This window comes from Convolutriloba macropyga, chromosome 1 (assembly GCF_964194025.1).
Source record: "Convolutriloba macropyga chromosome 1, txConMacr16.3, whole genome shotgun sequence".
In the NCBI taxonomy this organism is placed as follows: Eukaryota; Metazoa; Xenacoelomorpha; order Acoela; family Convolutidae; genus Convolutriloba; species Convolutriloba macropyga.
This window is the reverse complement of record NC_134468.1, coordinates 83,277,898-83,296,877: the sequence shown is the minus strand read 5'-3', so window position 1 is coordinate 83,296,877 and position 18,980 is coordinate 83,277,898. Positions and strand designations below refer to the sequence as shown.

General features: G+C 36.3%; 1 protein-coding gene across 1 annotated transcript in view; it reads left to right on the top strand.

Moving 5' to 3' along the window:
- LOC142343391 (sorting nexin-13-like) overlaps nt 1–18,980 on the top strand; it is a 99,016-nt gene that overhangs the window by 25,407 nt on the left and 54,629 nt on the right. The window contains exons 8-11 of the mRNA XM_075395171.1: nt 5,773–5,930; nt 6,287–6,643; nt 11,954–12,009; nt 16,016–16,198. Of these exons, the coding sequence (XP_075251286.1) occupies nt 5,773–5,930; nt 6,287–6,643; nt 11,954–12,009; nt 16,016–16,198 (754 nt within the window). The remainder of the gene's footprint in view (nt 1–5,772; nt 5,931–6,286; nt 6,644–11,953; nt 12,010–16,015; nt 16,199–18,980) is intronic.

Sequence of the window (18,980 nt, the reverse complement as noted above, 5' to 3'; positions counted from 1 at the left end):
ATATCATCAGACTACAAGGAAGTGGCACTTCTCACCGATGACGAACTCGACTCATGCATAGGATCCTCGAGATATGCTGTATGTTCAAAGGCAATCCCAACCGAGACATCGAAATCAAGTTGTTTAGCAACTCTTTATTATCACGATGATGAAACGCTAGCACTAAGAAATTGTCAAGTGGATTTGGTCGACCTCCCCTTGACGGAGCAGGCGATAAACCTTGGATTTGGCAGGTGGATGATAATGTCCGCTAAAGATAATTATCGCCTGGTCGAAACATCAACAAATGGAAGTAACCCACTGGGAAAAAGAGAACATATGGGATGCCGCGTCTGCATTATAACATTGGCCTGTGGACAGCAACTCCAGGGAGAGATAATTCACCTCAGAAGTGACCTCTCATCCTGTGAACATGAGCCGAAGCTCCGAATTGATGTGAAGTTGCCGGACCCGTTATCAACAATGTTTTCCCTTTTACCTCCTTTGGAAGAGTTGCCGCATTTTTCTTCAATGACAGAAGCGAAAAAACAACTGTTGATCGAAGCACAGCCACAGTTGCAATACCTACCAATGACACGATCTAACGAAGCAGTTAGACAAATAGCGGAGCCAATAATCAGAAAGTTGACGATAATGAAACCAAAATTTTCGGAAAAATTTGAACAATATATACCTTGGAAAATGTCGCTGTTATTCGGTTTTCTGTCGTTCTTATTCAGTATTTGCCTCCATCTTGGATACAGTCACCTCCTACACAAATGGTCTAAGCTGCATCGCCGCTTTCCATTCCGAATAACCCACGAGGGTCGAAAAATAAAAACAAAACCCGTCCAAGTTGTATCAATGCATGATTACGAATATTTACAAGATCACCCTGAACATCCCCTTCACAAATGTTCTTTGATTCTCCCAGTAGAAATGACTGGACAGAATCTCGAAAGTACAACTGACGAACAACCGGCTGTTCCCAAAAACCCATACACATTTTTGAGAAGTTATATCCGAAAATTGAAAGCAGATCAGCAAACGTCCGCTCCAAGACAATGTTCGACTCAACCCGTTTATTCAGCAATACCCGACCAATCTACAAATATCCCACAGTACAGTGGCTACCCAATGAACACAATAAAAATTGGAACCGCTTAATTGAACCAGAAATATCCATATTATTCATAAAAAATTATCAAAAACAAAACACAAATTGCAAAAAAAAATGGCTAAGTCCTATGCCTTCAAAAAATTTTCAAATTTTATTGCACCAAACGCATTTTTGGGGTTGAAAACCGGCAGGAATTCAATCCTGAAAAGTATTAAACTTTCCCTTTATTTTAACTTCTGGAACACTCTCGTGCATACCCTTACTTATGCCTTATCTTAAAAAAAATAATAAAAAAAAAATTGATGTACACAAAAGTAGTTTACTTCACGTGTAGTTGACTCGTCATGAGAATTTTCTCTCTCTGGGTTGTATCAAGTCATTATTTGTATTATTTGAGTAACAATGCCGCTATTATTTTTCTTAAAATTTACGAGTCTTAAAGAACGATTTCTCAGCACCAAATAACTTTTAGGAAACTGTTACACAGAAAGTTGTATTATTGTCTCCTTCACCTATTCGATTACTTGAAACAACTAAAAAGTTCCAGATAGAGCCGGGGAAATTATTCTTATTTCCAGTTACAGTCAGTTGTTACTTTTCAGCGAATATCACAAACAGGAAATGAAAACGTTCACCATGCACGCTTTTATTTGTTTTTGGAAACACCATTATTTTTATTTCCTTCTTTTAATTTATGACCGTTCTCTCTTCTCATTGGCTAATACATTCCCTTAAATTTAGTAGTGCGAAAAATTACACACAAATAATTGAAAATTTTTGTCGTTGAATTATTCTTGAACAGTTCCGTATCTTAACAACTGAAAAACAATATTCCGAAAAAAAGAAATTCCGTGTCATAGTTTCAATACATCTACAGCAAAAAAGTCTCAACATTCATTAGTTTTCCCACACTTCGATGTTAAAATTATAATTCTCTTTCACGCAAAAACCTTACTAATTTGAGTTTTCTTTTAAAAAAAAAAATTTGTTAACGATGGCTTTCCTTACAACTGAACAACTTTCGTTGCGAAAGCATTTAACTAGTTGGAGATCATTTAATATTTACTTCCTGGACCAGGACACTCTAATTTATGCAAATCGGGTAACAAAAATTGTTAAATGTTACACATCAGAATCTGAAAAAATAATAGCCTTCTTTGTAGAAACGCAGGAAAAACAAAAACTAATGATTTGCTGGAAACCTGTCAGTCAACCACATTGCTTAGCTATGCTTCATCAATTGCGCCATTCCGAAGAAATAAATCTGGACATTTTGAACAATCCTTGCACTGTCGATTCTTATTAGAGAAGTTTGATTACAACAGGAAATCTCTTAATAGCCAACTCTTAACTTAATCATTGTAAACACCCTTTGTTGTTCTTATCCTTTAAAACAATTTGTTCAGCATTGTTATCAATACATTAAACAATTCCTCTTTCGCCCACATTACTTACAGCAAAAGATTCATAAAATCTGAAAGAATGAATGTTGAAAACCCTATTCATAACAGAAAAGCAAAAAGTCTCATCAGAAAGCAACTCGACCGGATTATCTCATGGAATACAACCCTAAACCTCGAGCCAATCCCATTTCAACCAGCTCTTCAGTATATTCAAATAAAACATCGAGGACAAAATGCCTTACTAACTGATCTAGAAATTCCCAGAAATTGTGAATATATAATTTTATATCTACTTTCACCAGTTGTGTACGGGAGAAAAACCGTTTATATTTATCCCAGCTCCTTATATGAAGGCCAGATTTTATGGGCATTTGCTTACGGTGAAAAAAGTGTGGATATCGATTTGGAAGACATAAACACTTAACTTCAAAAAACCGCTACACAGCTTTGTTACCCTATGTAATTGATACCAAACAAGATAATTAAACTACCAAAAACATTAACATTATCGTCTGGTAAATAATTTGAAACTTTCGTATGATCAGTTATTTTATTCGAACTTAAAATTTCTTTGACACATAAATCTGCTATTTAAAGCACAATGAAGCAAATTCATTGCTTTTACGGTCGTCATAGAGCATCAGCTATTAATTATTATCAACCCCCTGCAAAATCTTTTATTGCCTTGAACTTCGAATTCCAAGCAAAAGACACAATTCATCAAATAATTGTGCCGAAGAATTCAAAATATTATTTTGTCATAAAACGCGCGTTTGAGAGAAACGAAACATTATTCATCGACAAAAAAATATGGAAGCATCAACTTACCTATTGTTAGGATTCCTTTCCCTTCTTTGCTTTAACACAAGGAAGACGCAAGGCAAGTTTCTTCTTTTTCGATACACGTGGCCGACCAGCGATAGATTTTTTTTCCGAGTGGACAACAACACCCGAATTCTTGAACGATAGTAAATGCTCCAGCGCGTCATTTAAAATATCCGTGTCACTTGCGATTTTCAAACGGAGATATTCTATGGTCTTTTCAATTCCCTCTCTCGAAACCATACTGAGAATAAAATCACGTCGCGAGCCGTAGCAATAAAATCGCAGTACATCCGAACACCGACTGCGATCGTCTAAAATAGTGGCTTCCCAACCACACACAAAAGAACGACCAGATCGAGTCAGCACTGCATGACAGCAGAGAGCGGGCTGACACAAAAACGACGAACTTTTAGGGAAATAGAATCTTACTGTATTCTTGTCAGTTGTATTCTGTGGACCCTTCAATAAAAATTGAATAAAATCTTGAGGTGTAGTGATAAGACGATCAAAATTGGCCGAGGCGGCTCCTCGCTCACATATAACGAAAAGTTTGTCACCAAAAGGAACTTTATATACACTATCGTCCCCTCCTATCTCAATGTGTGGCTGAGTGAACCATTCGCCTTCTTGAACCATACCATCTGTCTTTGTTAACAGTAGCCCCGCAGGGAGCGAAAAATCAATCACACCCCCGATACTAAAAGTGCAACCAGAAGATGCAAAATATGAAGGTGAAATATTGCAATACTTCGTTATTTTATTTTGTGATTGATAAAATGTCTTAAATAAAACTTCTTAAATGTCTGCAAAAATTGGGGCAAATATTGAAGAATCGTTCGTTCTTAATCTCGAGAGGAAAGCGTGGCCAACCATTCTCAGTACAAATATTAGGATATTTAGAATTTGCACGTATTCCCAAATCCACCCATGTTTGGATATCTGCCCCATCAACATTCCGCACCTGTTGCCAACCTAAACTTTCGATTTTCTCGATTGACCAATATTGCTCTTGAAACTTTCGCACGACCTCGCATGACTCAATCGAAAACCTACAAAAAAACCTGTTTCTACCTCTGCATACTCATAGTTATTGCTTCATTAGTATTAGCGCTCACCTTGTATTATCCATTGCCGTAGTTTATTCAGTAATTACGTAAGCAATACTGCTGACGTCAATAGTTGTTCGAAAAGCAGTAAGATTAATTCAGCTAATTGGGAAAAAACGACAGCGATTGACGCCATCTGAAACGTTAATTATGATCTTACAACTCTTCAATTTCTCGTATTGACAGAAAAACAATCGATAAAAAATGCCAGCTGATGCGATGAGCAGGAATATTGAGAAAAAACAATTAATCTTCGCAAAAACTTAGTTAAATATGTAAATTGAATGGAATTAATGGCCTCTAGAACAGAAAAAGAAGAAACTTGGAGCCTTTCAGAGCATTCAATTAACAGTCAAAAGAGACAGCATGATGGAGAAGTTAAGCAGTCCAAGTAGATAAACAAATAAAACAAGATGTTTTCAGTATCAAAATGTTTTCAGTCTTGAGGCTCATCAGCCTAATTGAAAAGCAATTGAAGTAGAATAGACAACATCAAAATTCCAACTGACAAGACGAATTGGCGCTGCGCGCAATTGGAGGAAATTGCGGTTGAATTGATTGATTGATGGCATTCTTCAATCAAATATGGCAGGCTTGAAACAATTTTCCCATCCACGCGGAAATGAACACCGTCATGGCAACACTCAATAGTTGCATTCATTGGCTTTGGTATTATAAAGCAGGAAAACACACTCCACACACACAACAAACTGACAATGACAAAAGCAGGCATACTTCAAAACTGAAAAACTCAGTATGACTTAGATTATTTCGAACCCATGACGAGGTAAAACTCTGAAAAAATCGAATCTCTAACGCTCATATTGTTCCTTCACGACTTGCATGAAAAAGCTGTGGCGGCTTAACAATTTATTCAATGTCTTTGTAAAAAAAAATAGCGGACTCAAAACTTTGAAGAGAAGCCGGAGTATGAGGAATTTCATTCCTCCCATGATTGGAAGGAATATTTGAATGATATAAAATAATGCTATAATTCTATTGGATGAAACCCCTTAATGTTGTATTCCTCCTGATTGAATTTTATTGAAAGAGTTGGAAAGAGTAAAAACAGTTAGTTGAATATAAGGCTTTGAACCCGCTTTTTACTCTGAAGATACTAGAGGTAAAACAAAATAATAATATAGAAAGCAGCACTTTATAATATCAATGATCGTTGTTTTGCTGTTCCAAGATTTTTGAAACTGTTGTTGACATTTCTTTCATATCCATTTTATTAATGTAGCGGGCATGCTTGGAGAGTGCAAATGTGTACCTACTGAGCCAAGGTTTCACACCCAATAAAAGGATAAGTTCTGAGATTGTTTCATATGTTGATTAGATACACGCCCCTTGAGAGTGGAGTGCCTGCGCATGTTGGAGTGTCAAGTGAGGCCTTCTGTGAGATGGTGAGACATTGCTGCAGTATGGAGGAGTTAGACGCCATCATCGCATTTGCACAGGACGAGAGAGTCATCCTACAATCACAGGACAACTCAGGTTTGGAATTCTGTTTGTTCTCACTGTAATTGCTAGACCTGCATCTCAGGAGGCTTTCGAAACCATCATTAGTGTAAAAAATATCATCAGTTGGTTCACAGGGGGGGGGGGTGCACCCTCCTCCACCTCATTTGGACCTCCCTCTGGTCCAGCCCTCCCTACCCTAACTCCCCTCCCCACCCCACTCCCCTCCCCACCCCCCCCCCCTCCCCTCCCCCATCTCCCCCCCCCCCAATGCTAGCATCCCTTAGCCCTAACTGGCTACTGCCAAAGGCAACCGCTCGCCGGTTGTTTGAGAGCAAATCGCCGGACGTTAGTGGGTTATGTTTAACTCTTATTACACTTGCCGGCTTTAGGTGACAGTTTGAGCACAAAAAAGCAGCTGACCGCTGTCAACTATCTTATCTCAGAATGCACTCGTCGCATCGAACATCTCAAATCTTTGGGATTCCGAGAGTCAGCATCATCATCTTCAGCTAAATACTATCCTTCTTCGGGTTCATTTGCAAATCGATCTTCAAATTCAAACTTCAGGTCTTTCGATGACGATGGTGTACCACAGGAGTTCTCAATGGGTGGGGATGTTAGTCAAACCGACTCGGAAAGAAGAAAGACAAAACTTCTGCGACGTCAGAAATCAACTGAAGTTGTGGTATCCCCTGGCAGTTTGAGCTTGAGGCAGATTTTGGACTCTTATCACGACGAGTTTTTCAGTAAGTGTTGACTGGATCTTTCCTATTTTAGCCTCCTCACCCTCCTCCCCCACGAGATTATACCCCATTATGGTATAGAATGATTGGGGGCCCAACTATTTCCCTATAATGGGAAAAGCCCAACTATAATTGTAGAGCATTGCCCTAGGCGAACTCCGAAGGTTATCTTGTAAGATCATAAAAGATTGTTCAAAATGACGGTTATCTTGCAAAAGACTGTTATCTTGCAAGATGGGACGATTATCGTGCAAGATATATTGCAATATACGTTATTTCACAAGATTCTTGCAAGATGACCGCCGGTTTATGACTAGGGTGTGTATACTATACTACTAGTTTTCGAAATATCGAGTTAATGGATTGAAATGAGGCTGATATACCTCAGAGGGAAACCATTAATAACGAGGTGGACTAATGTGCTAGTTTACGAGGGTAAGGGATTTTGGTGTTCGATTGAATATCCAATCTTGTTAATCGTTTGCTGCTAATGTCGAGTTGAATCAGAATACAGTTTATTGAGTAGTTTAGCCTAATTGTTGTGATAAACTTATTAAATAGTTTCAGAGATGTCAAATGAGACAGAGGCCAATGATCTTCCCAACTTGAGATTTCTAGATCAAACCCCTTTTCTGAAAAAACAGGACGCGAAGCGGGCCAAACCTGATTCAAGTCCAAGTTCAGATACCTTCGATGAAGATTTATTTTTAATCCAAAATTGACAAAATGATCGAAAGCCGTATCAGCAGCATCATTCCTGCTTGTATTAGTCAAATTATCACTCAAGTTCGAACGGAAATTCAAGTAGCTATTCCAAGTGCAGTGAAGCAAGCAGTAGAACAGGTCAAAGAGGAAATGAAAGCCGAAATTATCAAGCATATTGAGGACGTCCTTTACTATCAAGAAGAACTCTGCAATGTAGCAGCAATGTCCCAAGCCGAAACTGTTGAAAGTTATACAAGAAGGGACAATATCCGTATTAGTGGCGTTCAGGAAGACTCAGATCATACTGGTAATCGAAACGTACCAGAGAAAGATTCCGTGACCATCAAAAAAGTTATTGAAGTTGCAACATCAATAGGAGTGGAAGTCGACGAAAGGGACATCTCAACGGCACATAGACTCCCAGGCAGGAAAGCGGGTGAACGCGTTTTTATTGCCCGTTTTGCTAGACGGTTGGTGAAAACGCAGATACTCAGAAACAAAAAGAAGTTGTCGGAAGTTGGAAGTAATGTGAAAATCTTCGAAGACATATCACCTGCTAGAGCAAAGTTTCTGGCAATGATGAAAAGAGATCCGAGGGTTGAATCAGCCTGGACAAGGGAGGGCACGATTTTTTACCTATGGAAAGAAAACAAAAGAGTGTACAGAGTGTTTGATTTGCTTGAACCAGCCAGGAACCTGAATTATAATTTTTCAGACTTTGTTAAATGTTTCCAACCATCCCAGAGCAATATTTTTCCCACCTCCTCGTGCAGTGACTTCACCTAAATCTAAAACTTCAAATTCTTGTTCACTTACTATTCTAAATTTAAACGTTCGCTCCTTAAAAAGACATATAGAGGACCTGGAAGCACTTGTACATAGTCTTGAGTCTCCACCTGATATTCTTTGCTTGACTGAAACTTGGCTATCTAAAAACGACGACCAAAAATCACTACTGGTAACTGGTTACAAAATATAGCTTCAAAAGTTCGTGACTCAAAAGGCGGTGGCATTATGATTCAACTAACAGCTAATTGCTCTATTCAAAAAGAACTGGATTGCATGATGGAGGAGTCTTTATCTGCGACCATAGAAGAACAATGTTACGAGTTCCGGCTAGTGGTAATATACAACAAACCAAGAGCCAATAAACTTGATTTTGTGGACTTAGTAGAGGTTTTGGGAAATTTAAATTCCAAATGCTTGCCAACTGTAATATGTGGGGATATTAACATTGATACGATGAAACAAAATTTGCTCACGCAAAAATATAAAAACGCTATTCATTCAAATGGTTTTTTATAACACCCAATAAACCCACCCGTGTCACAGAAAAATCAGCAACTTGCTTAGACCACTTCATTTTTCAAAATTTGATAGGGGATGTTCACATACTTGAAAATCAAAGTTTTTCAGACCATTTTCCGGTTACGTTGAAGTGGACAGTGAAAGCAAATGACCTTGAAAGCAAAATTGTAAGGGATACATCATTTCTTCGTAACTGCAATATTGTTGAAAAATACTTATCTGCCTTGAGTCACAAACTTTGTAATGTTTTTCAGCATACAGTGGGTGTGCAAATTCATGCTTTAGTGCCTTTCATCACATTTTTTAACCGTTACTGAGCAGTACGCTCCACTAAAACGTATCACCCCGCAGAATCGAATTTCTACACCTAAATGGTTCGACAACAAAATAAAAAATATACGTACGCAGCGGAATCTTATTCACAGGAAATGGAAAGCAGACAAGTCAAATGGCTCTCTGCGCAAGAAGTTTACAGATATTAGACTTCAGTTAGAAAAAAGTATTAAAACAGCGAAAAAGGTTTATTATCGAAACATGTTCGAAAAATGTATCGGAGACTCAAGACAAACATTTAAACTTTTAAATGAGCTGTCAGGAAAAATTTGCTAGTATTGGCAAAAATATTCAGCGTAGTATTCCTTCCGAGGCAGCCACACCCCTGACTGATGTTAACATGTCATTGAGAGTATATCCAGTTTCTGATACTGAAATAAGTGCAGTTATTGATTCACTTCCGGACAAATCTTCATCCGGTGAAGATGAGATTAGTAATATTGTAGTGAAGACAAAATCTGTTGTCACGAAATACCTCACATCGTTAATTAATTAATCATTTCGTGAAGGAGTTTTTCCAACTGAGCTCAAAAAAGCAAAAGTCATTCCATTGCATAAAGAGGGATCAAGACTAGAAGAGAACAATTATAGGCCAATTTCTCTGCTAAATGTTTGGAGTAAAATATACGAGCGGGCAATGTTCTCTAGAATTTACGAATACCTGGAACATTTTAATCTTCTCTATCGCAAGCAATTTGGTTTTCGCAAAAAGCATTCCACCATAGATGCATTGGCAGAATTAACTGAAAGAATAAGAGTAAGCGAATTCAAAGTTGTCAACTTTTTTCTGGATCTACAGAAGGCATTTGATACACTAGATCATAAAATTTTGCTCCGTAAGCTAGAAAGTTATGGTGTTCGTCATAAGTGCCTAGAATGGTGTAAAAGCTATTTATCTAATAGAACTCAGAGAATTTTCGTGGCCGGAGTGACATCAACTTCGTTAAATATAACTTGTGGTGTCCCTCGGGGCTCCATACTTGGACCACTGTTTTTTTTAATTTATATAAACGATTTACCAAGAGTGTGTAATCGACTTAGTGTCCATCTTTTTGCCGACACCAACCTTTGCAGTTTAGGTTCTCAAGAATAGCTATCCAAGATGACTTAGATAGTATAGCCGCTTGGTTAAATGCAAATAAACTTAAGCTCAATATGCTAAAAACGGTCCAATTAAATTTAAAAACAAGTGCTTCCAGTGAGCGATTCCACATCGCATCAGAAGAAATAAAATTGGAACCATCATGTAAATATTTAAGGCATAATAGTTGATTCAAAATTGCTGTTTAGTTCTCATATAGATCTTGTCATTGGAAGACTTAGTAGGCAATGTGGTATAATATCAAAATTAAGACACTTCGCTCCAAGGTACCAGTTAATAGAATATTACAAGAGTGCCATATGTCCTATCATACAATATGGAATTTTGGTGTATGGATGCTCTAGCTTCACTTCTTTAGCTCCAATCCATCTGCTACAGAAGAAAATTCTTAAATTAATTTTAAGAGTCGGTTCGATCAAAGCGAAGATCTATTCTGTGCAAACAAAATTCTAACAGTTTTTGAATTCGACATGTATATGAGCTGCTTAAGTTTGTTTTAAAATCGATTAACAGTTTCCATGCCGAAGACTATCTAAACAGTATGTTTCAGTTTGAAAGACATATTTTAACAACAAGACGAGCAAAACACATGTTACTAAAAGTGCCGTTATGCAGATCTAAATTGGAGCAAAATTCGATAAGTCGTCGGGCTTCAACATTATTCAATGTTTTGAAAATTCAAGGACTGTTGCCTGACTCTATCGGGAGCTCAACCTATAGCCAAATATCAATGACCTATCATAATTTAAAAGAAACTTTTATTCTTGAAAATGAGGAACTCATTCGAAAAGTGTTTTTCTGCTAAATTTCCAGAACCTTGTAATTCTAGATGCTTTCTTTACAAAATAACAAAAATCTACGCAAAAATTGTGGCGGTGCCTTCGTAGAAGGCACCGCGATTCATTTTTTGCTGTCAAAATCTGATTTTTCTAAATTCTAAAGATAGTTTTTAACAATGTTTCTTCAATTCGAGTTTTTTTTTATATAAAGAACTTATTTTTCTCTTCTTTTTTTCGAAGTTGGCCAAGTCTGGACGTTCGCTTGAGCGTGCAAAAATATGCCATGGAAGAGGGCATCTAGTAGTGAATTGTTCAAAGTTACCATTTAAGTTCTTTGTTATGTTTTTGAATCATTGCTAAGAAATGAAAAAGAAAAAAAATTTTTGAAAAATGTTAATAAGTTTATCATCTATGGTGTATACATCTGGGCACGCTGTGAAGTAGGTCAAACGACCTCGTTGCGTGTCCTTTCCTTGCTTGAAGATAAATAATACTATGCTGATCGTTCTGCTGTACTTTGCCATTCTATTGTAAACTTCGTTGTTTTTCTTTTTTTCTACTAAATCTATGCTGTTCTGTATTTATACTTTACAAGCGGGGATAAATTAACTCTCTCTCTCTCTCTCTCTCTCTCTCTCTCTCTCTCTCTTGTACTGCTCGATTAAGGTTACAGAAATGACCTAAATGTACTAATTTTTTAAATTGCTTCGTTAGACATCTCTTTATATCATTTTAGTTAATCGCAAAATTCTTATCTGTTCAAATCATGAACAAGTCAAACTGTAATTTGGACACGTCTTGAAATTGAACACACACAACCAGTTTTCAATGATGCTGTATAATCCTTGTGACCAGCCCTATTTTGTATTTCGGTAGTTAGTTTAAAATCTCTTCGCTCATTGGGTGGACGACAATGTAATGACATTACTGATTGCTTTTCCCCCATTTTAATGTTGAATGCAATGTTGAGATTCGGTCAACGTATTAGGGATCTCAAGCGGCTCTAGCAAGGATCATGATTGCAGTTCCTCAGTAATTTAATGAAAGATGAATGTTTGTAAATATTTATGATTGAATTTGTTTTAGACTACCTGAAACGTGTCAATGCGTCTAGATTCCTTGATTTCTACGACAACGTACAGGTAATTTACACTTCCAATTATCAGCGACGTTGAGCTTTTGTAAGCTTCGCAAGTGAAAAATGCAAGCAGATGAGATGGGGGAAAGGAATGAACTAATAGATCTCAAAACTGGTCTCAAGGAATTATGATAGTTGAACTCAGCAAATTTGTCAAGAAGATCTCGAGAAGCAAAAGATTCGACCATCACTATTGTTTCTTAAAAGAACAGCTCAATTGTACAACATCATATCACTTTAACTGACTCAAAAATGCAAAGAAATGACAAAACACTGACTCAGTCAAACTTTTGCAGTAATTTGAAGTACCAACAACATTATTCATGCAACTGGAAAGTGAATTGTCATTGTGAAGGTTGTAGAAAAAATGGAACATCGAATTGAGAAAGATTAGATACTAGCTGCGGAGGTATTTTTTTCAACTTTTTTGAAATAACTGAAGAGAATTGTTAAATAAATCTTGGTTATCATCACATTTCCTGTTGTTTAAATCGGAAATCGTATCATTTTTGAGCTACAATTAAGAGATGCTCCGAGTACGACCCATGGTGTAAACTCATTGATTCTTTCTGAATCTTAACGTTTCTCCTGCTCTTGCTATTATTGATATTATTTCTCAATACACGATGGCTTCATTCCCTGTAAAATGCATTATTGAATTTCCTTAAATGCACACGTGTGTTTTTAAGTGAAATTTTAATCTTTAGATCGACTTAATGAGGCTTTATTAGGCTCGCCCATTTTTTGCGTTTTTAAAGGACCTTGGTTTTATTGCCTGTAGTTAATTGTGGGGACCCTGGTTTTTATAGCTGCAAAGTATTCCTGATTTTATTGCGGTGTTCCTGGTTTTTACAATTTGAAGAGGAGTATTGGTGGAGTTTTTTTATCGACAATTTTTCGGAGTGTATTTACAACAGGATGTAAAAGTCAACTCCGCACGTGAAAGTCAACTCCGCACGTCTAGATCAAACGGCTGCACGAATTGAAGAACAGAGAGAAGATAGTGATACGTTGTTCATCCCGTGTTATTGATGAGAAAGAGTGAGAAAAGAAGGTTTGAAAAATTTTTCGCTACGCGAGCAAAATTTTGGATCACGAGCGGCTTTTTCGAAGCATTTTTGTAGTTTCTCCTATTTTTCTTGGTTTAAGTGCTTTTTCTAAAGCATTTTAACAAGTAAATGTACGTTTGGAAGCATTCATGGCCATCTCATTCATATGTTAGAGTATTATTTCCAATCTTTAGCTGTTTTTCTGATTTCACCTTTTAGAGCTGTTTTGGTGCTTTTTTTCATGTTTTCTGTGCCCGGGTTTTTTTTGGTTGAAATTAGTTTGTATATTGCCGTTTGAGAAACATTTTTCTAAAGCATTTTAAAAAGTAAATGTAAGTTTGGAAGCATTCATGGCCATCTCATTCATATGTTAGAGTTTTATTTCCAATCTGTAGCTGTTTTTCTGATTTCACCTTTTAGAGCTGTTTTTGGTGCTCTTTTTCGTGTTTTCTGTGCTCGGGTTTTTTTTGGTTGAAATTAGTTTGTATATTGCCGTTTGATTATGTGGATATTCATTTATAAGTTTTAGAAGAAAATAGGCTACGTTTGAACAAGATTTTGCTGAAATTTTCTGTTTCATATCTCTTCTGTTTTATTTGTCGTTCGGAACATTATTTTTGGTTCTGTTGTTTAGTTAGGGTTGTTGGTTGGGTTATTGTTACTAAGTGAAAACAATTAAAGGTTTTCATGTGCGTGTCGTGTATGTGCTCAATGAATAAGCAGGAACTTCTTTTTCAGATGTGATGAGACTTAGCAAAAATTATTTGAAAATTTAACAGGTCGTACAGATTTTCTCCTTTTTCCTGCTTGGACCTTCCCTTTTCCTTAGATGCATTGCTGGCTATTTTTTTCTCATCGTTTGATAGTCATTCGTTCAACACAATCAAATCATACCAGACGATTGATTATGAACAATGCTTTTGTAGTCGCAACTTACGAAATCTTTCCGATAAAATTTTTCATAGCGTGCTGTTTTCCTGATAATCTGTATTGAATGGTATCCCTAAATTGAACGGTATAATTAAGTGAATGTTTTTATTAGTTATTGAATGGCTAGGGTGTAAATTTAATTAATTGGAGTCGATTCCCAGTCTTCGGCTGTTTTTTTGTTTTGTCATCTGACGCCCCTTTTTTGTTAAACATTTGTTAACCATTTAACTGCTTCCTCCCAATAAAGGCCTTTTTGCGCGTGACGTCATTTCTCACTCAATCTAGCACAAGTTTTTAGGTCATTTGCGTGATGATCATTCTCGGCTTACCTCACTAAAGAAAAGTACTTTTGCGCTTCAAACTTTACTTTTAATTTGATTAATAGCCGCCCTCATCTTCGCAGCCGGCTATTATAGCGCTCCTATTTTTTTTTTACTTCGTCGAACTTTTTTTCGCTTTCCCATTTTGCCGCTTTTTCAACATTTTGCGTGAAATCTTTTTGACTTCTGTAGGCTAATTTCTCTCTTCTCCCTTTCTGCTAAAATTGATTTTGAACATCAGTTGCTCAGCAAAGCAATTCAAAATGAACAGAGTCAGTATAAAAAATTGAAGTCAGAAATAGAAACGGGATAAACTCATAAAGCCCAATTTTAGATGCCCGCTATTTGAACGTCGTTCCTATAAGTCTTAGTTACCATCTCTTATGCTTATTGGTATTGATAGTAGCCCCTGTGGCCTCTCTCTAAGAAACAGAAGTATGATCAACTACGAAATGCCATCAAAATAAATCGGACTTAAAGAATGTTTTTGTACGAAAATCTTTTTTTTTTCAATATCTATTCTTTCAATCCCAAGCATGCTTATTGGAATCAACGGCGGCTATTTTCCGGCAATCGCCGTGTATGTTTTAATTGCGTATTGAAATGACTATGGCGCTTTTTTCAAATCCTTCAATGCCATCGAATTTCGCCTTTTTGCTCGGTTCCAATATCAACGGGGGGCTATTTTCCGGCAGTCTGCCGGGTATGTTTGAAAAATTTTGCGAATTAGTTACCTTTTATTGGAATTCAAGATGCTCTTTGCTTATGCACAAGAAAGGTCTATCATTCTTGTGCACAAGAAAGGTCTATCATTCTTGGGAGATTATCATTGTACTGCTCTTTTTACGACTCCCGGAGAGATATATTCTGATTTCGTTTTTAAAAACAATTTTCAATTGCTCTCAAACGAAGTTTGTCGCATTAATATTAGTCCTGCTGTCTTTTTTTTCGATTTTCTGCTTTACCAAAATTTCGTCAGACCTTTTTGACTTATTGTCCTTAAAAACAGGATAAAAGGTAACGATCGGAGGTTTTCAGCCTTTCGGCTTACTAGACTCTAAGTATTCGATTCACCAAAACTCTTGGAGACATGCATTAATGGTGCGAAGAGCTGTTCTTAGGGTGACACACCCCACGCACTCTTATGAGAGTTTTCTTCTTATGAGAGTTTGACACACCCAATCTGCCGGGTATGTTTTAATTTTAGGTCAAAGGATCTTATAGGTGTTATTTTAAAGATTTCATCTTTGTGGAATAAAAAAGTTTTCTGCTGAGAGAATTTGAAGAAGTTGTTTTTAAATTGTCGCTAAAAGTTTCAAAAATATTTAGGGAGGCGTAGGTAATTTTTCAACTCATCTGTTTCTGTCAGTATTCTACAGCCCGCAAGTCTGCTTCGCAGCTCCTAAAATTAACCGGCTATGCTAATTTTATGTACTTTAATTGTACGTAGGTTTTAATTTTGAGGACCCTGGTTTTAGTTGTGTGTACTTTGTATGTAGCATTTAATTGTAAGGACCTTGGTTTTAGTTGTATGTAATGTGTTTTAAGAGTTTTTGGAGTATGACTCCCTCCCAGTTCACCTGTCCCCTCCCTCAGTTGAGCTTATGTTAGCCTCCCTAAGCTGCAGCTAGCTAGCTGCTGACGTGGTCAACCGATCGCCAGTCGTTGAGAACAATACGCTGATGTTAGGTGGATGTTTTGTTTTAATCAGGCTTTTCGCACGACTGTTGACGAGGTCAATTCGTACAGAGATGAGAGAATGATGGCGGCCCAGTTCACAACAGGAGACCGCAGTTTGGCTCCTTCGAGCAGAGAAGTGAAGTCATTGGAAACCATGAGAGACTATGCAGAATTTCTATTGGATGCATACGAGAAACTTGCCCAAGAAACTAGGGTTAGTGGCCTGGAACTTTATCTGCCTCCAACAAATATGTAAGCGAATTTACTTATTGAATGAGCTTAATCGTTTTGATAATCGATTTATTAAAAAAAAGTTGTCCGACCTGCTTTGTTATTAATAGCCGCCCTCATCTTCTCAGCCGGCTATTATAGCGCTCCTATTTTTTTTACAATCCAAGAATTGGATTGTATTGGTGCTCTGTCTTTTTTACAATTCAAAGAATTTGAATTGTATTGGTGCGCTGTGTATTTTTTAAGATGTGTTCACACATTTTTCAATGACTTTGATCTTTCAAAACAGGATAAACAGGTAAAGCCCAGCGGACATTAAGTTTCATTAGAGGCACAAAGTGGGCTTTAGTAGTCCTTCAAGTGCTTATAGTGGTGCAGCTGCCGGGATGGCCTTAATTTAAGGTTAAAAGGTCATTTTTTGGAGTTTTTGGGTTCAAACTGGTGCAATTTTTCATGTTTTTTTTGTGATTTTTTTGAGTTTTTTGTTTGATTAGTCTTAGGTTGAAATTTTTAAAAGTTGATGAAAGCTTTTTGCGGGAAAAAACTGCTTGTAATGACCATTTTTTTGAGCCATATGTTTTGGTACTACAAACACAAACACGCAAAATGATACTAATTTTCGCAATTTTTTTCAGGTTTTTAAAAATTTTCTTCATATTTTGAGTTTTTTTAGCCCTCGGTGTAAGAAACCTCATCTAGGGTTTGATAAGGGGTTTGAGGATAGATTACTGCTTAGTTTCTGTTGATAATGGAATGTTTTTCAACTTTTTGCCATCATGAATTTTAGCAATTTTGACAAAACTTGCAATTTTTTTCATATTTTTCGACATTTATTGTCATTATTCAAGTTGTTTGAGTCCAAGGGGCAAGAAATCCTCATCAGTGGTTGGATAATAAGTTACTGAAAAATTTTTAGTTGTTATGGAATAGGTTTCAACTTTTGAATATCACAAATTTTTGCATTTTTTTTTGACAAAATTCGCATTTTTTTCAGGTTTTTGAATTTTTTTTTCAGTTTTTCCTGCTTCAGGGACCAGGCAATCTCTTTTGAGGTTTGTTAATAGGGCACTGCATAGTTTCTAGTAACAATGGAATGGTTTTTAACATTTTAATGTCTCTAAGTTTAGCATTTGTTTGATAAAATCTGCATTTTTTTAAGGTTTCCTAAAATTTTGTCAGTCAACGTTCTAATAAAAAGTTACTGCATGGTTTTTAGTTTCAATGGATTTGTTTTCAACAATTTAACCTTTCGACTTTTAGAAGTGTTTTGATAAAATTTGCAATTTTAAAGTTTTTTCAAAATATTTGTATTGTATTTTTTTCTTGCCCCAGTAGCCAGGTAACTTCATCTAGGGTTTGATAGTATGTTATTAAATAGTTGCTAGGGGGCAATTGAATGGCTTTCAACCTTTTAATAGACCGACTTTCTATTATTTAAAATTTGAAATTTTAAAAATTATTGTCTATCGATCTATGAGCCTATGAGTTTTTTAAAGTTTGGAATTGGGTTACTGGATAGCCTCTAGAGACACAGAAATGATTCGAAAGATATTTATATCACGATTTGCAGCAACGTTTCCTTATAGTTTGGAATTGATTTTTTTTAAAAATTTTTTGGTCATTTTCGAGTTAATCGATCTTCAAGGGCCAATGAATATTTTTCAGGTCTCGCTGATAAAATACTGAACCGATTTCAGAAACAAAAATTGGTTTTTAACATCTTTTTGAAATAGGTATTTTTAAAGGGAAAAACTTTTGCCATAGTTTTAAAAACTTCAAGAGCATTAGCAACGAGTATATTTTCGTTTAGGTTTGTTTCTTTGTTTCTCAATTTTATGATGATTTTGTTTGTGTTCTGGCTGAAATTGTTCAATTGATCTGCTGGTCAAGTAGAGTGCGTCTGAGTTTTTCATTCAATTCTTTAAATTGTATTTCAGGACTTGTCCTGCTATGTTTTTTTTTGTTTTTGTAAGATGTTTTCACACATGTTTTAGTGACTTTGAGCTTCAAAACGGGATGAACAGGTAAAACTCAGCGGGCATCAAATTTCATTAGAGACCCGCGTTTTGTAGTCCCTCAAGTACTCAGAGTGGTGAAGCTACTGGGAAGGCCGTAATTCAAGGTTAAAAGATCATTTTTGGGAGTTTTTGAGCCTAAACTAATGAAATTTTTAGCACTTTTTCGTCATTTTTTGGATTTTTTGTTAGACCAGTCTGAAATTGAGGTTCATTAAAATTGGTAAAGGTCCTTTGCAAGACGTATTTGCTTTTTACGGCCACTTTAAGCGATAGATCTATTGCTACTCCAAACATAAACACGGTATTTTATACTAATTTTTCAAATTGTTTGAGAATTTGTGTCATTTTTTGAGTTGTTTCAGACTTTGATGTCAAAAAAGCTCCTCTGGGGTTTAATAATAGGTTATTGCATAGTTTCTAGTGGTAATGAAGTGGTTTTAAACCTTTTAACTTCATGAATTTTGTCAATTTTTTAAAATCAAACTTGGTTTTTTTCAAATTTTCTATCATTTATTGTCATTATTCAAGTTTTTCAGCCCCTGGGGGCAAGAAGCCTCATCTAGGTTTTGCTAACAGTTTATTGAAAATATTTTTTGGTCATGGAATGGTATTCAACATTTTAATATCGTTTACCAATTTTTGATAAAGTTGCAATTTTTTTCTTTAAATTGTTGAAATTTTTTTTCAGTGACCAGGGGAACCTCCTATAGGGTTTGCTAGTATGTTACTACATAGTTTCTAGGGGCA